Below are 27,689 nucleotides of genomic sequence, written 5' to 3'. Positions count from 1 at the left end.
GCTGAGCAACACGGACATTCAACTCCCCTCCAAAGATTTTCTATGGGGTTGAGATCTGGGGACTGGCTAGGCTACTCCAGGACCTTGAAATGCTTCTTAGGAAGCCACTCCTTGTTGCCCGGGCGGTGTGTTTGGGATCATTGTCATGCTGGAAAGACCCAGCCACGTTTCATCTTCAATGCCCTTGCTGATGGAAGGAGGTTTTCACTCAAAATCTCACGATACATGGCCCCATTCATTCTTTCCTTTACACGGATCAGTCGTCCTGGTCCCTTTGCAGAAAAACAGCCCCAAAGCATGATGTTTCCACCCCCATGCTTCACACAAGGTATGGTGTTCTTTGGATGCAACTCAGCATTCTTTGTCCTCCAAACACGACGAGTTGAGTTTTTTACCAAAAAGTTATATTTTGGTTTCATCTGACCATATGACATTCTCCCAATCCTCTTCTGGATCATCCAAATGCACTCTAGCAAACTTCAGACGGGCCTGGACATGTACTGGCTTAAACAGGGGGACACGTCTGGCACTGCAGGATTTGAGTCCCTGGCGGCGTAGTGTGTTACTGATGGTAGGCTTTGTTACTTTGGTCCCAGCTCTCTGCAGGTCATTCACTAGGTCCCCTTGTGGTTCTGGGATTTTTGCTCACCGTTCTTGTGATCATTTTGACCCCACGGGGTGAGATCTTGCGTGGAGCCTCAGATCGAGGGAGATTATCCAGTGGTCTTGTATGTCTTCCATTTCCTAATAATTGCTCCCACAGTTGATTTCTTCAAACCAAGCTGCTTACCTATTGCAGATTCAGTCTTCCCAGCCTGGTGCAGGTCTACAATTTTGTTTCTGGTGTCCTTTGACAGCTCTTTGGTCTTGGCCATAGTGGAGTTTGGAGTGTGACTGTTTGAGGTTGTGGACAAGGTGTCTTTATACTGATAACAAGTTCAAACAGGTGCCATTAACACAGGTAACGATGTGGAGGACAGAGGAGCCTCTTAAAGAATAAGTTACAGGTCTGTGAGAGCCAGAAATCTTGCTTGTTTGTAGGTGACCAAATACTTATTTTCCACCATAATTTGCAAATAAATTCATTAAAAATCCTACAATGTGATTTTCTGGAGAAAAAAATTCTCAATTTGTCTGTCATAGTTGACGTGTACCTATGATGAAAATTACAGGCCTCTCTCATCTTTAAGGTGGAGAACTTGCACAATTGGTTGCTGACTAAATACTTTTTTTCCCCACTGTAGGTCATGTAACTGTTTGTTTCATGCAATATGATTTGTGGACTTCACCGGACAGAGGTTGCGCTCCGGTTTTGTGATGAAACAAATGTGTGGTTACATTTATTCTGCCACTGTGTCTTCTTATTGTCTCCGCCTTAGGCATATATCACGGTTGCAAGGCATATGAACTAACAGGCTATAGAGCAAACAACGCAATTAACACTGGTTACTTTAATAATGTTTACATTCTGTTTTACCAACTTTATATGTATATACTGTATTCTAGTCATGGTTTATCCTATATAACTACTGCTATACACATCTTCTCTATTTATATACTGTCTTTAGCAGATGCTCTTATTTTAGAGCAATTAGGATTCAGTGCCTTGCTCAAGGGCACATCGACAGATTTCAAACCAGCGACCTTTTGGTTACTGGGCCCAACGCTCTTAACTGCTAGACTACCTGCTGTTTTGTGTATATATATATATATATATATATTCCGGCCTCTGACATTGCTCATTCTGATATTTCAGAATTTCAGATTTCTTCTGGATTATGTATGTATTTGTCACGATTCTCTAAAGCAGAACCCAGAAGCAGACCAGGACAAGGTGAGTAGAACGAAGGTGAGTATTTATTTACAGACTCAAAGGTTGGAGCAGAATAATCCAGGAGACGGAGCGGGCAGCGGAGGTGAGTTGGTGGGAGTGAATAGGCAGATCTAATGGTGTCACAGAAGCCACCGACGACCAGGCAGGGGTGGGGTGAATGTTCCGGGAGAATGACTGTAGACAGAGTAAACGGAGGTGAGTACACGGCAAGCAAAAAGTACAAAACAACAAAACTAACACTAGTAAACTTGAGGCTGATACGCTGACACAACATACTGTTCATGGCTAACGATCCGGCAGGGAATGGATGTCAGGTCAGAGCTTATGAAGAGAAGAGGTGATGATCAGGACCAGGTGTGCAGATAGCTGATGAGATGCAGGTGCGGGTAATCGAGAGATCTCCCGCCTAGCTTCGTCGCCCGGCAACCAGACAGGGTGCGTTCAGGAACCTTCAGGAAACAGACTCAAAGACAGAAAACAGGCAACTTAGGCAGAAACAGACTCAGGAAGCGGGATTCATGACAGTATTGATTTTGACATATTTTTTATTGCTAGGTATTACTGCACTGTTGGAACTAGAAACACAAGCATTTCGCTGCAACTGCGATAACATCTGCACATTTTTATTTATTTATTTTATTTTGCCTTTCCATTTAACTAGGCAAGTCAGTTAAGAAACAAATTCTTATTTACAATGGCAGCTACACCGGCCAAACCCTATTTGAGAAGGTGTTGGCAGCACCTCTTAGATGTGACCTCGTTTGTTCCGGCACCTATTTGCCCGGCTCCGGTACCTCACGCGGTATTATTTATACAATCTGTTTGCACAGTAAACTTAAAAAAAAAAAAGTGATCAGAGTTAAATCAAGTTGCCTTCTGGTTATTTCTTCCGCCTCCCAGAAAAACCATCATGTAAAAGCGCGATGATCCTTCTGTGCAATCATCCTAATCCTTCCGCACTGATTTATGACCTGCTGTCTTATTTGCCACATAGAGGTTATGGGGCGGGCCGAGAGTAAGTAACTGATCTTGAAACAGGTCTTGGCAGTGGTGGTCAGCTAGTGAAGAGGTCCCTACATAATCACGTCAAGTAGCCTAGGCTAGTCGTCTCCCTACTGAATTTGAAACGGAGGGGAAAGCCAAATCAAAATGAATAAGAAAAGGCAATCAACTTTGAGGAAGTTTATCAAGTCCAAATCCAGAACAATATGGTTACCGAACGCGAAACGAGCCAGAGAACTGTCAGTGCCGGATGAGAGGAGTGGAGAAGCAAACTGCTCCTGATGGCGAAGCTTTAGCTAGCAGAGCTGCTTATCCGTCAGTTCAGCATCACCACCGGCACCTCCACTAGCCAGTAGGCCTACTAGCGAGTCAGACTCGCGGGAGAGGGGGTGGGGGAAGCAAACTTATAACCCCTGTGCTGTACAACATGCAAAAAGGTAGGGAGTTTGGGCCGGAAGAGACTGGAGGGATAAAACTAGGAAAAGAGTGGGTGGAATGTACAGTAACATACTCTGCCCCAACGTAAAAAAGCAACAAAGAGCCCTCAGAAAAAAGGTTTTTGAACATGGCCAAACCAAGGCCGATTTAGCGGCAGCAAGCATCAGAGAACAAGGCTAAAGAGGACACCTTAACACACAGGTTATAGTTAACGCTCAAAATAAAAACATAGACACTGCAGCCAGAGTCTTCTGAACAGCTGACTTGGAGGCTAAACTTCACAGACCTGCTCACGGTTTGGAGCAAGAAATGGACTCTCAGGAGTTAAATGGACTTGACATTGGGATAATTTTACATTCCAATGTTGCTTGCTCCAACATACAGCAACATATTTCGTCTGACATGAAGTGAAAACTATTTGAAAGAATAGTACAGTGCTCTCCCAAAATCAGCCTAATGCTCGATGAGGCTACTAGTTTGAATAAAAAGAGTGCCTTGATTGTACACAGATATGGGCGTACCAGCAAACGTTTTTGTTGATCTTGTGGAACTGGAGGATTTATCTGCTGGGTGAATTGTCCGTAATCTGTTATCTGCATTAGAGGGTGTAAAGTTTACTGAGGACTTTCTTCCAAAACCCTCATTGGAATAACGTGTGATGGTGCGTCTGTCATGCTGGGACGCAAGAGCAGAGTAACAACAAGGCTCCAGGCCCTCTTCCCTAATATAACTGTTTGGCACTGCTCGGCACACAGGCTTTGAGGTCACAGTATGTGATGTGGTAAAAGAGATGGGCTCTACCAATCATTTAAAAATACTTATGGACAAGCTATATTTCGCTTCATAGCGTATCCAACAAAAACCGAATGGAGCTGAAGGAGTGCACAGAGAGTTTAGACATTCAGCTGTGTAAAATCAGCAGGATCTTGGACACTAGATGGGTGGAAGTTTTAGAACTATAGAGTCTGACTGGAAGAAATTTACCCGGCTCTTCACAAGCATTTCACCACAGCAGCTGAGGATGCCTCCCGCCACACCTATAGGGGCCTTGCCATGCGGATATCCTCGCATGCGTTTGTTAACAATGTAGGCCTTATGTGTGATGCACTTCAACAACTATCTGAATTGTCACTCGAGCTCCATCAGAGAGACTGCACTATGCACACAGAGCAGTCGACAGGGAAGCGAGAGTGTTCAGTGCAATGGCAGAGCAGCCAGGCCGACACACACAACTCAGCCAGATAGGGATTCAGGAGAACTCTTTCCAAGGAGTCAAACTGAATGGTGGAAGACCCAGCGACATAGTCCTTAATCAGAGGGAGTTTTTCGAGAGCTTGGCGAGGAACATAAAGGCTAGAAGATTTTCTCAAGGAGGACGGGGCGGTGGACGATACAGGATACAGCCATTTCATAGAGTGGAGATGAAGGTGCTTTACGCTCAATACTGGCCGGAGGACGGAAGCACTGTATGGAGAAACAGAGATAGAATCTCTCTGTCAGCGGTTTGGCATTGACAGTCCACGTACGGTCACACGGGCCTACAGGCAGTACAGGGACACTGATGGTAATGACAAAGGAGACTTTCCAGATGGACTTAAGGATCTGTTGATGGTGGTCAGCACCATCCCCATCTCCAGATGGGACTTAAGGATCTGTTGATGGTGGTCAGCACCATCCCCATCTCCAGATGGACTTAAGGATCTGTTGATGGTGGTCAGCACCATCCCCATCTCCAGTGCAGAATGCGAGCAGGGATTTTCTCAAATGAATCTGATTTGCACCTCAACCCGCGCCTCTCTGCATACCTCCACCATATCAGGGCTACTCTTTCTGAACCTTGTTGGCCCACCCCTGACCAAATTCAACCCAGTCCCCTATGTGAGGTCATGGATTGCTGAAGGACACAGACGTGTCACAGACACCAGGAGCAAAACAAGAAATAGGGAGAAGACGCACAAGGAAATGGCTGTGTTGTGGGAGGTTTTCCTTTACAAACTTGTTCTGTACTGTGAAGTTCATCTGAATATGCGCTTCATACTATCACATAGGCAGGAGATCTATATAAATATGTTATAATATGTGTTCTGCTGTAGCCTACATTGATTTATTTTATTTGAAGTAGGTTCTGATATCAAGTCAAATGATTGTGATATGTTTGTTCTACTGCTACATTGATATCTTGAAAAGTATAACAAATTCGATTCTTGTAAGCCCCACAGATGAGTATATGTGCATATGCATATGGCGGGTGTTCTGCAGTGATGCCTAAAAATGTTGCTGTACATTGATGTCTTGAAAATTAGGCTATAAGAAATTCAGATTTGTAAGCTGGAAAGCATTTTTAGGACTATAATTTCCTCCTCATATTGTAGCCTACAATATGTGTCTCCACACACCTAGGCCTAGAACAAGGGTGTTTTTATTGATCTCTGATTCTCAGTTTATCAGTGTCAAAGTAGCCTTCCATTTCGATAATTTGTGTGGTACTAACAAAGATTCTGCCAAAGTCTCCAGTCATGTAAGATGATGTAGAATTGCATGAATAAAAAGCGTTTATAAAAGGCCAACATTTTCCCGGACGTTATGCTACAAAAGAATGTACCCCATATGTGCAACTTCTGTAAGTGCCTCTACTGTACTGCTCAATGCCGCTACGCAAATGCATTGCGGTACCTCAGAACTCCCCAGGTCACCACCCTCTCGTGCTCACTGTTCGTTCCGGCACCTCCCGATTTACAAACTAAGCACTGGGTGTTGGCACATCTCTATTGTGTAAATAGTGTGATATCAAGTTTCTCTTTCATCCCGAGCCTTTATAAGGAAAGCTGAAGTTGATTTGTTCACACCTTCAGAGACATAGGCCTTCTTTTCATCCAAACCATTAGACCTAGCTGTCTGTCTGTCCAGAATGAGAGCTGTTGTTGTTCTTCTGCTTGTGGCTGTGGCCAGTGCTAAGGTGTTTGACAGATGTGAGCTGGCCAGAGCGCTGAAGGCATCCGGGATGGATGGCTTCGCCGGAAACAGCCTGCCCAACTGTGAGTGATAATAGACTCGATCATGGTCTTTGAGGATGGTGTGTGTGTGTGCTCCCAAAATATCTTACTATAGCTAACCTTACACTGAGGATAATGTTGACATCAACCGAGTGACTTTCTTTCCTCCAAGGGGTGTGCCTGTCCAAATGGGAGTCGAGCTACAATACCCAGGCCACCAACCGCAACACCGACGGCTCCACCGACTACGGCATCTTCCAGATCAACAGCCGCTACTGGTGTGACGACGGACGTACCCCGAGGGCTAAGAACGTCTGTGGTATCCGCTGCAGCCGTGAGTAGCCTGCATACCAAATGGAATTGCATACACAGTGGATTACTTTTCACCTGAGAAATGTGCCGGGTTGAGGGGTATTGGCCGTGTAACTGTATGAGGTGTTTGAGGAGGTTCGTCCGAGGATGAGACGGATGATGGTCCTCCTCAAACGTGTGTTTTATTGAGAGGCAGGGGCAGTAGCTTGTAAAGTGCACTAGAAACAGTGGCTTCAGAAAGTATTTGACTTATTCCACATTTTGTTGTGTTTCAGCCTGAGATTTAGTGTCACTGGCCTACACACAATACCCCATAATGTAAAAGTGGAATTATATGTTTTTAGAATGTTTACAAAATGTATTACAAATGAAAATCTGAAATGTCTTGAGTCAATAAGTATTCAACCCCTTTTTTATGGCAAGCCTAAATAAGTTCAGGAGTGAAAATGTGCTTGACAAGTCACATAAGTTGTGTGCAATAACTGTGTTTAACATGATTTTTGAATGACTACCACATCTCTGTACCCCACACATACAATGATCTGTAAGGTCCCTCAATCGACCAATGAATTTCAAACACAGATTCAACCACAAACACCAGGGAGGTTTTCCAATGCCTGGCAAAGAAGGGCAACTATTGATAGATGATTAAAAATAATAAAAAGCAGACATGGAATATCCATTTGAGCATGGTGAAGTTATTCATTACATGTTGGATGGTGTATCAATACACCCATTCACTACAAAGATACAGGTGTCCTTCCTAACTCAGTTGCCGGAGAGGAAGGAAACCGCTCAGGATTTCACCTTGAGTCCAATGGTGACTTTTAAAAAGTTACAGAGTTTAATGGCTGTGATGGGAGAAAACTGAGAATGGATAAACAACATTGTAGTTACTCCACAATACTAACCTAAATGACAGAGTGAAAAGAAGAAAGCCTGTACAGAATATAAATATTCCAAAACATGCATCCTGTTTGCAATAAGGCACTAAAGTAATACTGCAAAAAAATGTGGCAAAGAAATAAACTTTATGTCCTGAATACAAAGCGTTATGTTTGGGGCAAATCCAACACAACACATCACTGAGTACCACTCTTCATATTTTCAAGCATGGTGATGGCTGCATCATGTTATGGGTATGCTTGTCATTGGCAAGGACTAGGGAGTTTTTTAGGATAAAAATAAACGGAATAGACCTAAGCACAGGCCAAATCCTAGAGGAAAACCTGGTTCAGTCCATGGCCGCGGGAAGATGTTTTCAAATCAAATCTAATGAAATGTTATTGGTCACATACACATATTTAGCAGATGTTATTGCGGGTGTAGCGAAATGCTTGTGGGGGTGCTGTCGACCAGGACTCTAATGTAGGATCTTCTCAGTGTGCTGGACAAAGCATTTAACCAACAAGTACTTAAAGTATTTAAAGATTACTAGAGTAGACTATGGGTGAAGAATTTCGCTCTACTGACTCAGCTCATACAGGAGTAATAAAGGCCTAGTGCACTAATTTGGCAAAGAAATGAAATATTTGTGATTTATCAGGTGTTGCTGCAGCACCACCAGCAACCCTACTTCCCGCGGCTATGGTTCAGTCTGCTTTCCAGCACCCCTACTTCCCGCAGCTATGGTTCAGTCTGCTTTCCAGCACCCCTACTTCCCGCGGCTATGGTTCAGTCTGCTTTCCAGCACCTCTACTTCCCGCGGCTATGGTTCAGTCTGCTTTCCAGCACCCCTACTTCCCACAGCTATGGTTCAGTCTGCTTTCCAGCACCAGCATTGTCCAGCAGGACAATAACCTGAAACACAGCACCTCTACTTCCCACGGCTATGGTTCAGTCTGCTTTCCAGCACCAGCATTGTCCAGCAGGACAATAACCTGAAACACAGCACCTCTACTTCCCACGGCTATGGTTCAGTCTGCTTTCCAACAGATACTGGGAGACAAATGTACCTTTCAGCAGGACAATAACCTGAAACACAAGGCCAAATATACACTGGTGTTGCTTACCAAGACAACATTGAATATTCCTGAGTGACCTAGTTACAGTTGTTGTCACGCCCTGGCTCTGGGGACTCTAGTATGTTGATCCAGGGTGTGAGTTTTCATTTGTGTTCGTTCTAGTATTGTGTTTCTATCAGTATTGTGTTTCTCTCCTGATAAGATTCTCAGGGGGGCAATTTTTCTGATGATTTAGGTGACCTACACACATTTTAAAAAAGATATGTCACACCCTCCCCCGCACACTCCACTGGTTTCCAAAGTTGAAGTCACATCCGGCGTGCAAGACCATGCGGTGCTTGCTTTTTGAGCAGCTGGGAAGACGTACCCTTCGGGCTCTTGATCAGTCCCTTACACCCAAACTGAGGCATTGCGTTATCCACCCTTTCTGGCCTGGCTGGGTCCCCTCTGCGGAAAACGCTCAGCCCATAAAACGTTAGCCTGGCACCCTAATGTGTGGAACAAGCTCTACGAGAAGACAGTGGAGTCACTTCACCACCTCGCCGGAGACATTTGAAAACCCCACCTTTTAAGGAATATCTGATAGGATAAAGCAACTTACCCACACACAGATCACTCACCACCTTCCGGAGACATTTGAAACCCCACCCCTTTTAAGGAATACTGGGATAGGATAAGTAATCCTGTGTTGGCTTACAAAAGCAAAATAAGTTATCACAGTAAAAATAATCAAGGGTGTTCTTTCACATTCCTCAACACTGCATAAACAATATGCATTTCCATAAAACACCTCATATAATTGTGCCACAAAGTTGACAAGTCCAAGAAAAATACCAGGGTTGGTGGAGCCCTCAGTTTCATCTTTGCCTCGCAAAGCTAACTTAAACACTCCGCAAAACTTCACACACTGGATTAGCCGGCTGAGAATGTGGCGGTTCTTGCTAACCTCATCATTGTGGCGGCGGACAGCTAGCCTGTATCCCTCATCCAGTTGAGTGGCAATGTTCACTCTCCCCAAAGCAGACAATCTCAAACAGCTATCCATGTGGGTCTTTGACAGCTCATGTTTCTTAATCTTTTCTGAAAGATGGTGCATGTCCGTTACACCAGTCGCTGTCCAAGCGGTGCTGTCTGCCGTGCCGCCTTCAGGGTGAAAGAGTAAGCAGGGGTAGCAGAAGACTGCATTAGCTACAGCGCAGCCTGCTAGCCAGGTTTTTCGTTCGTACCAATTTTTGGAAAATACTCGGGTGTAGGACTTTCCCCCTTTAGTAGAAACCTGTTGAATTATTAAATTTGGTCTGGGAGGTCCTAATTGTTTCGTTGCCAATTTATCTTGATTTGTTCGGCCGACAAAAAGGAACTTCTTTCAAAGAGACAATCGAGTTGCACTGAACGCTAGCCATCTTGACAGTAGTACGTGAATTGATTGACGCTGCTACCCGCTCTTTTCTTAGTTACGTTCATGGTTATGTTACGTATGACGAAAGCGCGTAAGTGCAAGCCCTCCCGGAACCCATAGAGATCGTATTGAAAGCTCTGATATTTGAAAAAAAAGATTTTACATGAGAGTCTATGAGAGACTTCTGGGGCGATTTTCAACCTGACTGAAATCGCCCCCAAAAAGGGGCGGGGGCCATTTGAAGCACGACTTTAGCCTGATTGGACATTTAGTGGCAGATCAGACGTCTAGATTAGAACACTGATAACTACTGTTGCCGTGATATAATTGATTAGAAAAAAAATCCCTTCCTTTTCCCGTTTGGCAGTGCGTCGCCCATATCGCCCTAATGAACACACCGCCCCTGGTTTCTATGTTGGCCAGTGTGGTTCTCAATCAGAGGCAACGTGAATCAGCTGTTGCTTGTTGTCTCTGATTGGGAACCATACTTAGTCAGCCTGTTTCCCACAGTATGGTGTGGGATCTTGTTCCTTTTGGTTTGTGTTTGTACCGTAGGACTTCACGTATCGTTTGTTGTTTTGTTCGTGTAACATTAATAAAAGCATGTGCCTTGGTCCTCCTCTGTATACGACGATCGTGACAGTTGTGGCTTAAATCAGCATGAAAATTCATGACAAGACTTGAAAATGGCTAACTAGAAATGATTTACATTTTTTACATTTGAGTAATTCAGCAGATGCTCTTATCCAGAGCGACTTACAGTTAGTGAGTGCATACATTTTCATACTGGCCCCCCGTGGGAATCGAACCCACAAGCCTGGCGTTGCAAGCGCCATGCTCTACCAACTGAGCTACACAGGGCCACCATACATAACCTTCCAGTTAGTGGAACTGAAACTACATAAAAAAATAAACAACGTTACCATGACTTATTGAAATCCATTTTAAAACCATGGCTTCTCTCTACTTGCACCACTCTCATGCTCAGTAAAACAAAAACCAACAATGACAAAATGGCCAACATTCAACTTAATAAACAGAGCTTGAATATTTTTTTAAAGAATAATGTGCAGATATTGGACAATCCAGGTGTGCAAAGCTCTCAGAGACTTATGCAGAAAGACTCACAGGTGATTCTAACATGTATTGACTCAGGGGTGTGAATACTGTATTTCAGTTTCAATACATTTGCACAAAGTTCTAAAAACATGTTTTCGCTATTGTGTGTAGATTGGTGAGAAAGAAATCTATATAATCAATTTTGAATTTAGGCTGTAACACAATAATATATGGAATAGGTCAAGGGGAATGAATACTTTCTGAAGGCACTGTAATGCTGATCTTACATAATTCTGATCTAACATTTGAATACAGTCAGAATTTGAATAAACAGACACCGGTGCTCCCTGACCCTGACCCTACTTACCTGCATTGTTTCATTGTAATCTGTTGTTTTATAAAGCTTTAGGTTCCTCCTGTTTCCCGGACGGTACTATGACTAAAGGTTTCCCTTCCTCTTTCTTCTGACAGAGCTGCTAACTGATGACATCACAGTGGCGATCCGTTGTGCCAAGCGTGTTGTGCTGGACCCGAACGGAATCGGGGCATGGTAAGGTGGCAGGTTTCCCTGAAAGAACTATGTTACAACAAAAATTAAGTTACAAAATAATTAGCCATACTTTATGTTACCTGTAGCCCAATATCACAGAACAAGGCTAGGTATAAATGGGCTAACCTGTAACAAATTAGCTCTCACCTTTTAGAAGACCTAAAATGGTAAGAAATGCCTGTACTGACATACTTGTTACATGGTAATTATATAACTTATATACTCCCTTAAAATGACCCTGAATGAATGCCTGCATAATGTAAACCGTTTCCAAGTCTTCCAATTCCACACGATGTTCTGTTGTCTTATATCTGATATGTAATATCTATAAAGCAAAATATCAACATGATGGTGTGTGTCCATTTTAGGGTGGGTTGGCGCAATCACTGTCAGTATCGGGACCTGAGCTCCTACGTGGCTGGCTGTGGGGTCTGAGATCCTGCTGGAGCTTCTGAACACTTCTCAACCCATACTGAAGCAGACCTAATTGATAGGATGGATCTGTTCTGGACTATCCATCAGCATCTGCAGCTTTACCTTTAGCTACTACACGTCCACGTATTGAGACATTTTAGATTACAGAGTAGATGTAGTAAATGTTTTTGTCATACCCGTGGTATACGGTCTGATATACCACGGCTTTCAGCCAATCACCATTCAGGGCTCGAACCACCCGGTTTATAATACGGAGTAGATCACTAATAATCTGTTTTTTAAAAAATGGAATGTGTCATCATATATACTGTTTAATATTACTTCATGTCAAATCAGTAAACAGCTCAACATGCTTAGCCATAAAAAAAAAAAAAAGTTCATGTTTTATTTGTTGTTGGTGTTGTATAGCAATGATAGATAATAGAATGGTCTTATTATAGTCAAACTGTCATGTCATGTATTATTAGTTTATTATTCAGCCAACATCATCATCTCTGAAATGGTGTAGAGCAGTATCACCAAAGAAACGAAGAGTATCAAAACATACAACAAGCCCATAGCAACAATTCAAATCCTCCAGACAACTCCATCCACTCAAATTCCCATTCAATTTCCAGCTTCACATGGAATCCTTCAAAGGAACATCAAACATAACCAATATTAAAGGGATAGGTCACTCAAAAACTATATTTTAGTATTTTGATCATAGGTTCACTGTTAATACAATCCCCCCAAAATCCCATTGTGCATGTCAGCAGTCAAGTTTTCAGTACAGAGTAAAAACTGTGATGATTATGTGTTTTGCATCATAACAAGTTTTTGAGTAAAGTGATCCTTTAACATGCTTTTGGTTAAACCATACCAGAAGCTAGGACAGTAAAGGTTGGTTGCGATGCGAGGAGTATCCATCGAGCTCACATTCTGGTCTCCTCTGGTGGTCGATTCACGGCCTGATGGTATGGCAGCCATTTCTTTGAGGATGCTTTTATAGACAAGATCCATCTGTGAACATGAACATCAGAATTGAGTAATTACCACAAAGGTATTTCCAAACATACAGTATTATGTAATGTTGAAAAGCTGTGCCTTTATTCCTTCCTAAATCAATGGAATGACAGTTTAAATGTGTCAAAATATGTCATGTTTATTTGTCACGTGCACAGGATACAACCCACTGGGTAAAAACGGGTTAAATCAACATTGTTTCTAGGTCATTTCAACAACAAGAAACGTTGAATCAATGTGGAAAACTGATTGGATTTGCAAAAAGTCATCAACGTAAGGACTTTTTGTCTTTTTTTCTACCAACTTTTAACCTAAATCCAATGAAATTTTTTTGTTGATTTCACGTTCAATGGAGTAAAGGTGATCTAGAGTTTTGTCTCCTCTAGTTGCACAGGTGACATGCTGGTAGAAATGAGGTAAGACGGATTTCAGTTTCTCTGCATTAAAATGACCGGCCACTATGAGCGCTGCCTCTGGATGAGCATTTTCTTGTTTGCTTAAGGCCCTATACAGCTCATTGACTGCGGTCTTAGTGCCAGCATCGGTTTGTGGTGGTAAATAGACAGCTACAGTTGAGCTCGCTCGGTTTAGCTCGACGTTGATTGGCTATTATTTTATACTTTTTTTTTTTATCAAGGGAGGCCAAATGCTCGCTGGCTTCACTTGCATTCAATGCTATGGGCGGCAACAATGTAATACTCTTCATGACCAGACCGCATCAGATAGATGGCCTACACATACAGAGACAGAGGGGCGCTGTTTTGCTCGCTCCTATGCTTTCGCCGGTGAGATACATTCAGCCTCTTTCCGAATTGAAGGAAAATTATGACAACACAGAGAGACAAAAGATATGTCACTTTAATAATTTGTACTGTTTTACCCACTTTATATATAGTGCCTCCAGAAAGTATTCATACCCCTTGACTTATTGCAAGTTTTGGGGTTACAGCCTGAATTCAAAATTGATTAAATAAATAAAACATTTCACCCATTTCTAGACACAATACCCCAACATGTTTCAGAAACGTCTGAAATTGTATTGAAATTAAATACAGATATATCTCATTCACATAAGTATTCACACCCCTGAGTCAATACTTTGTAGAAGCAGCTATGGCGACGATTACATATTTGAGTCTTCTTGGGTATGTCTGTATCAGCGTTGCCCATATATATTTGGGGATTTTCTCCCATACTTCCTAGCAGATTTTTTGCAGCTCTGTTAAGTTAGATGGGGAGCGGCGGTGAACAGCAATCTTCAAGTCTTTCCACAGATTTCCAATGGGATACAAGTCTGGGCTACAACATTTTTGTCTCATCAGAGCACAAAATATTTTGCCTTATGATCTGTCTTTCACATGCCTTTTTGCAAACTCCAGGTGTGCTGTCATGTGCCTTTTGTCAGGAGTGCTGTAGAGACTGTTGTCCTTCTGGCAGGTTCTCCCATCTCAGCCAAGGAACTCTGTAGTAATGTCAGAGTGGTCATTGCGTTCTTGGTCCCCTCCACGACCAAGGTCCTTCTTGCCTGGTTGTTCAGTTTGGTCAGACAGCCAGCCCTAGGCAAAGTCTGGGTAGTTCCATATTTTTTACATTTCCCAATGATGGAGACCACTGGGCTCTTGGAAACTTTCAACAGTCTAGAATTAGTTTTATACCCTTCCCCAGATATATGCCTCATCACAATTCTATCTCGGAGATCTACGGACAGTTCCTTGGACTTCATGGTATAGTTTCTGCTCTGAAATGCACTGTCAACTGTGGGACCTTATATAGACAGGTGTGTTTCTTTCTAAATCATGTCCAAACAATTGAATTGGACACAGGTGGACTCCAATCAAGTTGTAGTGACGTCTCAAGGATGATCAAAGGAAATTGGATGCACCTGAGCTTAATTCGGAGTGTCATAGCAAAGGGATGTGAATACTTACGTAAATGAGATATTTTTTCAATAAATGTGAAAGAATTTCAAAAAAAATTTTTTCACTTTGTCATTATGGGATATTGAGTGTGAATGGGATCCATTTTGAATTCAGGCTTTAACCATTGACATGTATTCATGGATGCCAAAAAATGTCCCAAGAAAAATAGAAAAAAAGATTAAATCAATTATCTTTCATCTCTCTGTGTTGTCATAATTTTCTTAAATTCGCAAGAGGCTGAATGTATCTCACCAGCGAAAGCATCCGAGCAAGCGAAACAGCACCCCTCTGTCTCTCTACGTGTAGGCCATCTACTGTATCTGATGAGGTCTGGTCATGAAGAGTATGACATTGAATGCAAGGGAAGCCAGCGAGCATTTGGCCTCCTTTAAAATAATAGCCAATCAGCATTGAGCTAAACTGAGCGAGCTCAACTGTGAATGGTCCTGGCACATCAAAAACAGGTGTCAAGGGAAGCAAGTTTGTATTTGGCTTCACTTCTATCACAGAGAAATACGTCATCAACAGAAACAACTTGAATTGTTGCATCTTGTTGTGTTGTTGTCCTCCGGTGGCTAAAATGGGCCCTTTCCTAAATTAGCCATGGATGGAGATAGGGATTTGGACTTGTGGTTTTACTTAATTCTCCATACTGGAGATGATAAAGGTGATTCTGATCCATTCATAAAATACATTGTGGCCCTGGACTGAGAGGATGGAAGTTCAATATGCAGCTAGATGTAGTAGGTTAATGTTAACTAGCTAACGTTGCCCATGAAAGGAAGCTAGGCTAGCGAGCAAGCATTTTAGCCAGGTAGCCTAGGAAAACAAAAAATAAAAGTGTGTACTGTATGACAGAGTCATTGACCGTTTCATCAACATGAAAGAGATGAGGATGGCATTGGCGTTTTTCTACAAGTAGGGTGAGTCAACATGTTTTTTCTACTTGCACGAACGCACACACACACACACACACACACACAAACAGAAATCAGAACCGTGGACAGCCACATCATATTTAGCATACGTTGATTGGACTAAATTGCTTTTGGTATCTTTTAGTTCTCACTGTATTAAACTAAGTATGGGTGATTTGATGATGTTGAAATGGTGCTGGAATAGTGGCGGCAGCTCCTGTTTTCTTTACGACTTGCAGTAACTCTCAGTGGTTCTAAATCAATAGTTGTTTAGTAGTCCGAAAATATGGACTTTCTTGACCATGCTGTAGGTCATGTAACTGTTTGTTTCATGCAATATGATTTGTGGACTTCACCGGACAGAGGTTGCGCTCAGGTTTTGTGATTAAACAAATGTGTGGTTAAATGTATTCTGCCACTGTGTCTTCTTATTGTCTCCGCCTTAGGCATATATCACGGTCGCAAGGCATATGAACTATCAGGCTATAGAGCAAACAACGCAATTAACACTGGTCACTTTAATGTTTACATTCTGTTTTACCAACTTTATATGTATATACTGTATTCTAGTCATGGCTTATCCTATATAACTACTGCTGTACACATCTTCTCTGTTTATATACTGTCTTTAGCAGATGCTCTTATTTTAGAGCAATTTACAGGAGCAATTAGGATTCAGTGCCTTGCTCAAGGGCACATCGACAGATTTCAAACCAGCGACCTTTGGTTACTGGCCCAACGCTCTTAACCGCTAGACTACCTGCTGTTATGTGTATATATATATATATATATTTATATTCCGGCCTCTGACATTGCTCATTCTGATATTTCAGAATTTCAGATTTCTTCTGGATTATGTATGTATTTGTCAGGATTCTCTAAAGCAGAACCCAGAAGCAGACCAGGACAAGGTGAGTAGAACGAAGGTGAGTATTTATTTACAGACTCAAAGGTGGGAGCAGAATAATCCAGGAGACGGAGCGGGCAGCGGAGGTGAGTTGGTGGGAGTGAATAGGCAGATCCAATGGTGTCACAGAAGCCACCGACGACCAGGCAGGGGTGGGGTGAATGTTTCGGGAGAATGACTGTAGACAGAGTAAACGGAGGTGAGTACACGGCAAGCAAAAAGTACAAAACTAACACTAGTAAACTTGAGGCTGATACACTGACACAACATACTGTTCGTGGTCCTCTGTAGCTCAGCTGGTAGAGCACGGCGCTTGTAACGCCAAGGTAGTGGGTTCGATCCCCGGGACCACCCATACACAAAAAAAATGTATGCACGCATGACTGTAAGTCGCTTTGGATAAAAGCGTCTGCTAAATGGCATATTAAAATGTATATAATATTATTAAAATTAAATATTAATTTTAAATGGCTAACGATCCGGCAGGGAATGGATGTCAGGTCAGAGCTTATGAAGAGAAGAGGTGATGATCAGGACCAGGTGTGCAGATAGCTGATGAGATGCAGGTGCGGGTAATCGAGAGATCTCCCGCCTAGCTTCGTCGCCCGGCAACCAGACAGGGTGCGTTCAGGAACATTCAGGAAACAGACTCCAAGACAGAAAACAGGCAACTCAGGCAGAAACAGACTCAGGAAGCGGGATTCATGACAGTATTGATTTTTACATATTTTTTATTGCTAGGTATTACTGCACTGTTGGAACTAGAAACACAAGCATTTCGCTGCACCTGCGATAACATCTGCACAATTATTATTTATTTATTTTATTTTGCCTTTATTTATCTAGGCAAGTCAGTTAAGAACAAATTCTTATTTACAATGGCAGCCTACACCGGCCAAACCCTATTTGCAGAAGGTGTTGGCAGCACCTCTCAGATGTGACCTCGTTTGTTCCGGCACCTATTTGCCCGGCTCCGGTACCTCACGCGGTATTATTTATACAATCTGTTCATATAGGAATATTTTATGTATCATTAAGGCAAAATGTTGGGAAATGTCAAAGGTAAAATATAGTAAACATGATTGACATTCTATAATCCAGATGTATGTTTAAATAAGGAATATAGCCAATACAGTGTGTAAACATAAATTAATGTATGTATGTGTAATGAGATTAGGGAAAGGGTCTGCTACCAATATAATGAGATTAGGGAAAGGGTCTGCTACCAATATAATGAGATTAGGGAAGAGGCTTCCTATGGAAAAGCGCCCATGACCTTTTGGAGTAAACCACATGTGACATCTGGACGTTGAAAGATAAGGGTAGAGTGGCACTAAAATAAGTTAATCATTTGCCCTAAGGGGAGTAATTGTATGCTATGTAAACATGACTGTGCATTTGGGTGTGTACATAAGAGATCTCTAAGCCAAAGAGAGACAGTTGTTCCATGGAGCAAGCTCGGCTTTGTTATGCAATAAAGTCTAATTCTTGGATTCACAAGCTCCGGTGTCTTGAGAGATATTTTTGAGTTGACTATTTTTTTGTCAAATATTTCTACGACATTCACTGTTTGCACAGTAAGTGATCAGAGTTAAGTGATCAGAGTTAAATCAAGTTGCCTTCTGGTTATTTCTTCCGCCTCCCAGAAAAACCATCATGTAAAAGCGCGATGATCCTTCTGTGCAATCATCCTAATCCTTCCACACTGATTTATGACCTGCTGTCTTATTTGTACATAGAGGTTATGGGGCGGGCCGACGAGGTAAGTAACTGATCTTGAAACAGGTCTTGGCAGTGGTGGTCAGCTAGTGAAGAGGTCCCTACATAATCACGTCAAGTAGCCTAGGCTAGTCGTCTCCCTACTGAATTTGAAACGGAGGGAAAGCCAAATCAAAAATGAATAAGAAAAGGCAATCAACTTTGAGGAAGTTTATCAAGTCCCGAAATCCAGAACAATATGGTTATCGAACGCGAAACGAGCCAGAGAACTGTCAGTGCCGGATGAGAGGAGTGAGAAGCAAACTGCTCCTGATGGCGAAGCTTTAGCTAGCAGAGCTGCTTATCCCGTCAGTTCAGCATCACCACCGGCACCTCCACTAGCCAGTAGGCCTACTAGCGAGTCAGACTCCGCGGGAGAGGGGGTGGGAAGCAAACTTATAACCCCTGTGCTGTACAACATGCAAAAAGGTAGGGAGTTTGGGCCCGGAAGAGACTGGAGGGATAAAACTAGGAAAAAAGTGGGTGGAATGTACAGTAACATACTCTGCCTCCAACGTAAAAAAGCAACAAAGAGCCCTCAGAAAAAAGGTTTTTGAACATGGCCAAACCAAGGCCGATTTAGCGGCAGCAAGCATCGTAGACAAGGCTAAAGAGGACACCTTAACACAGGTTATAGTTAACGCTCAAAATAAAAACATAGACAGCCAGAGTCTTCTGAACAGCTGACTTGGAGGCTAAACTTCACAGACCCGCTCACGGTTTGGAGCAAGAAATGGACTCTCAGGAGTTAAATGGTCTTGACATTGGGAGAATTTTCCATTCCAATGTTGCTTGCTCCAACATACAGCAACATATTTCGTCTGACATGAAGTGAAAACTATTTGAAAGAATAGTACAGTGCTCTCCCAAAATCAGCCTAATGCTCGATGAGGCTACTAGTTTGAATAAAAAGAGTGCCTTGATTGTACACAGATATGGGCGTACCAGCAAACGTTTTTGTTGATCTTGTGGAACTGGAGGATTTATCTGCTGGGTGAATTGTCCGTAATCTGTTATTTGCATTAGAGGGTGTAAAGTTTACTGAGGACTTTCTCTCCAAAACCCTCATTGGAATAACGTGTGATGGTGCGTCTGTCATGCTGGGACGCAAGAGCAGAGTAACAACAAGGCTCCAGGCCCTCTTCCCTAATATAACTGTTTGGCACTGCTCGGCACACAGGCTTTGAGGTCACAGTATGTGATGTGGTAAAAGAGATGGGCTCTACCAATCATTTAAAAATACTTATGGACAAGCTATATTCGCTTCATAGCGTATCCAACAAAAACCGAATGGAGCTGAAGGAGTGCACAGAGAGTTTAGACATTCAGCTGTGTAAAATCAGCAGGATCTTGGACACTAGATGGGTGGAAGTTTTAGAACTATAGAGTCTGACTGGAAGAATTTACCCGGCTCTTCACAAGCATTTCACCACAGCAGCTGAGGATGCCTCCCGCCACACCTATAGGGGCCTTGCCATGCGGATATCCTCGCATGCGTTTGTTAACAATGTAGGCCTTATGTGTGATGCACTTCAACAACTATCTGAATTGTCACTCGAGCTCCATCAGAGAGACTGCACAATTATTACTGCACACAGAGCAGTCGACAGGGAAGCGAGAGTGTTCAGTGCAATGGCAGAGCAGCCAGGCCGACACACACAACTCAGCCAGATAGGGATTCAGGAGAACTCTTTCCAAGGAGTCAAACTGAATGGTGGAAGACCCAGCGACATAGTCCTTAATCAGAGGGAGTTTTTCGAGAGCTTGGCGAGGAACATAAAGGCTAGAAGATTTTCTCAAGGAGGACGGGCGGTGGACGATACAGGATACAGCCATTTCATAGAGGAGATGAAGGTGCTTTACGCTCAATACTGGCCGGAGGACGCAGAAGCACTGTATGGAGAAACAGAGATAGAATCTCTCTGTCAGCGGTTTGGCATTGACAGTCCACGTACGGTCACACGGGCCTACAGGCAGTACAGGGACACTGATGGTAATGATAAAGGAGACTTTCCAGATGGACTTAAGGATCTGTTGATGGTGGTCAGCACCATCCCCATCTCCAGATGGACTTAAGGATCTGTTGATGGTGGTCAGCACCATCCCCATCTCCAGATGGACTTAAAGAGATGTTGATGGTGGTCAGCACCATCCCCATCTCCAGTGCAGAATGCGAGCAGGGATTTTCTCAAATGAATCTGATTTGCACCTCAACCCGCGCCTCTCTGCATACCTCCACCATATCAGGGCTACTCTTTCTGAACCTTGTTGGCCCACCCTGACCAAATTCAACCCAGTCCCCTATGTGAGGTCATGGATTGCTAAAGGACACAGACGTGTCACAGACACCAGGAGCAAAACAAGAAATAGGGAGAAGACGCACAAGGAAATGGCTGTGTTGTGGGAGGTTTTCCTTTACAAACTTGTTCTGTACTGTGAAGTTCATCTGAATATGCGCTTCATACTATCACATAGGCAGGAGGTCTATATAAATATATTATAATATGTGTTCTGCTGTAGCCTACATTGATTTATTTTATTTTGAAGTATATTCTGATATCAAGTCAAATGATTGTGATATGTTTGTTCTACTGCTACATTGATATCTTGAAAAGTATAACAAATTCGACTCTTGTAAGCCCCACAGATGAGTATGTGTGCATATGCATATGGCGGGTGTTCTGCAGTGATGCCTAAAAAATGTTGCTGTACATTGATGTCTTGAAAATTAGGCTATAAGAAATTCAGATTTGTAAGCTGGAAAGCATTTTTAGGACTATATTTTCCTCCTCATATTGTAGCCTACAATATGTGTCTCCACACACCTAGGCCTAGAACAAGGGTGTTTTTATTGATCTCTGATTCTCAGTTTATCAGTGTCAAAGTAGCCTTCCATTTCGATAATTTGTGTGGTACTAACAAAGATTCTGCCAAAGTCTCCAGTCATGTAAGATGATGTAGAATTGCATGAATAAAAAAGCGTTTATAAAAGGCCAACATTTTCCCGGACGTTATGCTACAAAAGAATGTACCCCATATGTGCAACTTCTGTAAGTGCCTCTACTGTACTGCTCAATGCCGCTACGCAAATGCATTGCGGTACCTCAGAACTCCCCAGGTCACCACCCTCTCGTGCTCACTGTTCGTTCCGGCACCTCCCGATTTACAAACTAAGCACTGGGTGTTGGCACATCTCTATTGTGTAAATAGTGTGATATCAAGTTTCTCTTTCATCCCGAGCCTTTATAAGGAAAGCTGAAGTTGATTTGTTCACACCTTCAGAGACATAGGCCTTCTTTTCATCCAAACCATTAGACCTAGCTGTCTGTCTGTCCAGAATGAGAGCTGTTGTTGTTCTTCTGCTTGTGGCTGTGGCCAGTGCTAAGGTGTTTGACAGATGTGAGCTGGCCAGAGCGCTGAAGGCATCCGGGATGGATGGCTTCGCCGGAAACAGCCTGCCCAACTGTGAGTGATAATAGACTCGATCATGGTCTTTGAGGATGTGTGTGTGTGTGTGCTCCCCAAAATATCTTACTATAGCTAACCTTACACTGAGGATAATGTTGACATCAACCGAGTGACTTTCTTTCCTCCAAGGGGTGTGCCTGTCCAAATGGGAGTCGAGCTACAATACCCAGGCCACCAACCGCAACACCGACGGCTCCACCGACTACGGCATCTTCCAGATCAACAGCCGCTACTGGTGTGACGACGGACGTACCCCGAGGGCTAAGAACGTCTGTGGTATCCGCTGCAGCCGTGAGTAGCCTGCATACCAAATGGAATTGCATACACAGTGGATTACTTTTCACCTGAGAAATGTGCCGGGTTGAGGGGTATTGGCCGTGTAACTGTATGAGGTGTTTGAGGAGGTTCGTCCGAGGATGAGACGGATGATGGTCCTCCTCAAACGTGTGTTTTATTGAGAGGCAGGGGCAGTAGCTTGTAAAGTGCACTAGAAACAGTGGCTTCAGAAAGTATTTGACTTATTCCACATTTTGTTGTGTTTCAGCCTGAGATTTAGTGTCACTGGCCTACACACAATACCCCATAATGTAAAAGTGGAATTATATGTTTTTAGAATGTTTACAAAATGTATTACAAATGAAAATCTGAAATGTCTTGAGTCAATAAGTATTCAACCCCTTTTTTATGGCAAGCCTAAATAAGTTCAGGAGTGAAAATGTGCTTGACAAGTCACATAAGTTGTGTGCAATAACTGTGTTTAACATGATTTTTGAATGACTACCACATCTCTGTACCCCACACATACAATGATCTGTAAGGTCCCTCAATCGACCAATGAATTTCAAACACAGATTCAACCACAAACACCAGGGAGGTTTTCCAATGCCTGGCAAAGAAGGGCAACTATTGATAGATGATTAAAAATAATAAAAAGCAGACATGGAATATCCATTTGAGCATGGTGAAGTTATTCATTACATGTTGGATGGTGTATCAATACACCCATTCACTACAAAGATACAGGTGTCCTTCCTAACTCAGTTGCCGGAGAGGAAGGAAACCGCTCAGGATTTCACCTTGAGTCCAATGGTGACTTTTAAAAAGTTACAGAGTTTAATGGCTGTGATGGGAGAAAACTGAGGATGGATCAACAACATTGTAGTTACTCCACAATACTAACCTAAATGACAGAGTGAAAAGAAGGAAGCCTGTACAGAATATAAATATTCCAAAACATGCATCCTGTTTGCAATAAGGCACTAAAGTAATACTGCAAAAAAATGTGGCAAAGAAATAAACTTCATGTCCTGAATACAAAGCGTTATGTTTGGGGCAAATCCAACACAACACATCACTGAGTACCACTCTTCATATTTTCAAGCATGGTGATGGCTGCATCATATTATGGGTGTGCTTGTCATTGGCAAGGACTAGGGAGTTTTTTAGGATAAAAATAAACGGAATAGAGCTAAGCACAGGCCAAATCCTAGAGGAAAACCTGGTTCAGTCCATGGCAGCGGGAAGATGTTTTCAAATCAAATCGAATGAAATGTTATTGGTCACATACACATATTTAGCAGATGTTATTGCGGGTGTAGCGAAATGCTTGTGGGGGGTGCTGTCAACCAGGACTCTAATGTAGGATCTTCTCAGTGTGCTGGACAAAGCATTTAACCAAAAAGTACTTAAAGTATTTAAAGATTACTAGAGTAGACTGTGGGTGAAGAATTTCGCTCTACTGACTCAGCTCATACAGGAGTAATAAAGGCCTAGTGCACTAATTTGGCAAAGAAATGAAATATTTGTGATTTATCAGGTGTTGCTGCAGCACCACCAGCAACCCTACTTCCCGCGGCTATGGTTCAGTCTGCTTTCCAGCACCCCTACTTCCCGCAGCTATGGTTCAGTCTGCTTTCCAGCACCCCTACTTCCCGCGGCTATGGTTCAGTCTGCTTTCCAGCACCTCTACTTCCCGCGGCTATGGTTCAGTCTGCTTTCCAGCACCCCTACTTCCCACAGCTATGGTTCAGTCTGCTTTCCAGCACCAGCATTGTCCAGCAGGACAATAACCTGAAACACAGCACCTCTACTTCCCACGGCTATGGTTCAGTCTGCTTTCCAGCACCAGCATTGTCCAGCAGGACAATAACCTGAAACACAGCACCTCTACTTCCCACGGCTATGGTTCAGTCTGCTTTCCAACAGATACTGGGAGACAAATGTACCTTTCAGCAGGACAATAACCTGAAACACAAGGCCAAATATACACTGGTGTTGCTTACCAAGACAACATTGAATGTTCCTGAGTGACCTAGTTACAGTTGTTGTCACGCCCTGGCTCTGGGGACTCTAGTATGTTGATCCAGGGTGTGAGTTTTCATTTGTGTTCGTTCTAGTATTGTGTTTCTATCAGTATTGTGTTTCTCTCCTGAAAAGATTCTCAGGGGGGCAATTTTTCTGATGATTTAGGTGACCTACACACATTTTAAAAAAGATATGTCACCCCCCTCCTCCGCACACTCCACTGGCTTCCAGTTGAAGCTCGCATCCGTTACAAGACCATGGTGCTTGCTTTTGGAGCAGCGAGGGGAACGGCACCTCTGTACCTTCGGGCTCTGATCAGTCCCTACACCCAAACGAGGGCATTGCGTTCATCCACCTCTGGCCTGCTGGCTCCCCTTCCTCTGCGGAAGCATAGTTCCCGCTCAGCCCAGTCAAAACTGTTCGCTGCTCTGGCACCCCAATGGTGGAACAAGCTCCCCTCACGACGCCAGGACAGCGGAGTCACTCACCACCTTCCGGAGACATTTGAAACCCCACCTCTTTAAGGAATACCTGGGATAGGATAAAGCAATCCTTCTACCCCCCACACACACAGCGGAGTCACTCACCACCTTCCGGAGACATTTGAAACCCCACCTCTTTAAGGAATACCTGGGATAGGATAAAGTAATCCTGTGTTGGCTTACAAAAGCAAAATAAGTTATCACAGTAAAAATAATCAAGGGTGTTCTTTCACATTCCTCAACACTGCATAAACAATATGCATTTCCATAAAACACCTCATCTAATTGTGCCACAAAGTTGACAAGTCCAAGAAAAATACCAGGGTTGGTGGAGCCCTCAGTTTCATCTTTGCCTCGCAAAGCTAACTCAAACACTCCGCAAAACTTCACACACTGGATTAGCCGGCTGAGGATGTGGCGGTTCTTGCTAACCTCATCATTGTGGCGGCGGACAGCTAGCCTGTATCCCTCATCCAGTTGAGTGGCAATGTTCACTCTCCCCAAAGCAGACAATCTCAAACAGCTATCCATGTGGGTCTTTGACAGCTCATGTTTCTTAATCTTTTCTGAAAGATGGTGCATGTCCGTTACACCAGTCGCTGTCCAAGCGGTGCTGTCTGCCGTGCCGCCTTCAGGGTGAAAGAGTAAGCAGGGGTAGCAGAAGACTGCATTAGCTACAGCGCAGCCTGCTAGCCAGGTTTTTCGTTCGTACCAATTTTTGGAAAATACTCGGGTGTAGGACTTTCCCCCTTTAGTAGAAACCTGTTGAATTATTAAATTTGGTCTGGGAGGTCCTAATTGTTTCGTTGCCAATTTATCTTGATTTGTTCGCCGACAAAAAGGAACTTCTTTCAAAGAGACAATCAAGTTGCACTGAACGATAGCCATCTTGACAGTAGTACGTGAATTGATTGACGCTGCTACCCGCTCTTTTCTTAGTTACGTTCATGGTTATGTTACATATGACGAAAGCGCGTAAGTGCAAGCCCTCCCGGAACTCATAGAGATCGTATTGAAAGCTCTGATATTTGAAAAAAAAAGATTTTACATGAGAGTCTATGAGAGACTTCTGGGGCGATTTTCAACCTGACTGAAATCGCCCCAAAAGGGGCGGGGCCATTTGAAGCACGACTTTAGCCTGATTGGACATTTAGTGGCAGATCAGACGTCTAGATTAGAACACTGATAACTACTGTTGCCGTGATATAATTGATTAGAAAAAAAATCCCTTCCTTTTCCCGTTTGGCAGTGCGTCGCCCATATCGCCCTAATGAACACACCGCCCCTGGTTTCTATGTTGGCCAGTGTGGTTCTCAATCAGAGGCAACGTGAATCAGCTGTTGCTTGTTGTCTCTGATTGGGAACCATACTTAGTCAGCCTGTTTCCCACAGTATGGTGTGGGATCTTGTTCCTTTTGGTTTGTGTTTGTACCGTAGGACTTCACGTATCGTTTGTTGTTTTGTTCGTGTAACATTAATAAAAGCATGTGCCTTGGTCCTCCTCTGTATACAACGATCGTGACAGTTGTGGCTTAAATCAGCATGAAAATTCATGACAAGACTTGAAAATGGCTATCTAGAAATGATTTACATTTTTTTACATTTGAGTCATTTAGCAGATGCTCTTATCCAGAGCGACTTACAGTTAGTGAGTGCATACATTTTCATACTGGCCCCCCGTGGGAATCGAACCCACAAGCCTGGCGTTGCAAGCGTCATGCTCTACCAACTGAGCTACACAGGGCCACCATACATAACCTTCCAGTTAGTGGAACTGAAACTACATAAAAAAATAAACAACGTTACCATGACTTATTGAAATCCATTTTTAAACCATGGCTTCTCTCTACTTGTACCACTCTCATGATCAGTAAAACAAAAACCTCATCCTATTTAGAAATGACAAAATGGCCAACATCCAACTTAATAAACAGAGCTTGAATAATTGTTTAAAGAATAATGTGCAGATATTGGACAATCCAAGTGTGCAAAGCTCTGAGAGACTTATGCAGAAAGACTCACAGGTGATTCTAACATGTATTGACTCAGGGGTGTGAATACTGTATTTCAGTTTCAATACATTTGCACAAAGTTCTAAAAACTTGTTTTCGCTATTGTGTGTAGATTGGTGAGAAAGAAATCTATATAATCAATTTTGAATTTAGGCTGTAACACAATAATATATGGAATAGGTCAAGGGGAATTAATACTTTCTGAAGGCACTGTAATGCTGATCTTACATAATTCTGATCTAACATTTGAATACAGTCAGAATTTGAATAAACAGACACCGGTGCTCCCTGACCCTGACCCTACTTACCTGCATTGTTTCATTGTAATCTGTTGTTTTATAAAGCTTTAGGTTCCTCCTGTTTCCCAGACGGTACTATGACTAAAGGTTTTTCCCTTCCTCTTTCTTCTGACAGAGCTGCTAACTGATGACATCACAGTGGCGATCCGTTGTGCCAAGCGTGTTGTGCTGGACCCAGACGGAATCGGGGCATGGTAAGGTGGCAGGTTTCCCTGAAAGAACTATGTTACAACAAAAATTAAGTTACAAAATAATTAGCCATACTTTATGTTACCTGTAGCCCAATATCACAGTACAAGGCTTGATATAAATGGGCTAACCTGTAACAAATTAGCTCTCACCTTTTAGAAGACCTAAAATGGTAAGAAATGCCTGTACTGACATACTTGTTACATGGTAATTATATAACTTATATACTCCCTTAAAATGACCCAAAATGAATGCCTGCATAATGTAAACCGTTTCCAAGTCTTCCAATTCCACACGATGTTCTGTTGTCTTATATCTGATATGTAATATCTATAAAGCAAAATATCAACATGATGGTGTGTGTCCATTTTAGGGTGGGTTGGCGTAATCACTGTCAGTATCGGGACCTGAGCTCCTACGTGGCTGGCTGTGGGGTCTGAGAT

General features: G+C 42.9%; 2 protein-coding genes across 2 annotated transcripts; both read left to right on the top strand.

The window, feature by feature from the left end:
• The first annotated feature begins 6,099 nt into the window (after positions 1-6,099).
• Positions 6,100-12,352, top strand: LOC121581948 (lysozyme C II-like). Its single transcript, XM_045225372.1, has 4 exons — positions 6,100-6,309; positions 6,440-6,601; positions 11,473-11,551; positions 11,920-12,352. Exons 1-4 carry the CDS (start codon positions 6,183-6,185, stop codon positions 11,984-11,986), a joined length of 435 nt encoding a protein of 144 aa, XP_045081307.1. The 5' UTR covers positions 6,100-6,182; the 3' UTR covers positions 11,987-12,352.
• Positions 12,353-21,747: 9,395 nt separating this feature from the next.
• Positions 21,748-27,686, top strand: LOC123492624 (lysozyme C II-like). Its single transcript, XM_045225354.1, has 4 exons — positions 21,748-21,957; positions 22,090-22,251; positions 27,173-27,251; positions 27,620-27,686. Exons 1-4 carry the CDS (start codon positions 21,831-21,833, stop codon positions 27,684-27,686), a joined length of 435 nt encoding a protein of 144 aa, XP_045081289.1. The 5' UTR covers positions 21,748-21,830.
• Positions 27,687-27,689: the final 3 nt, after the last annotated feature.

This window comes from Coregonus clupeaformis, chromosome 15 (assembly GCF_020615455.1).
Source record: "Coregonus clupeaformis isolate EN_2021a chromosome 15, ASM2061545v1, whole genome shotgun sequence".
Classification (NCBI taxonomy): Eukaryota; Metazoa; Chordata; class Actinopteri; order Salmoniformes; family Salmonidae; genus Coregonus; species Coregonus clupeaformis.
The sequence above is the reverse complement of the archived record's forward strand: the minus strand, read 5'-3'. Positions and strand labels throughout refer to the sequence as shown.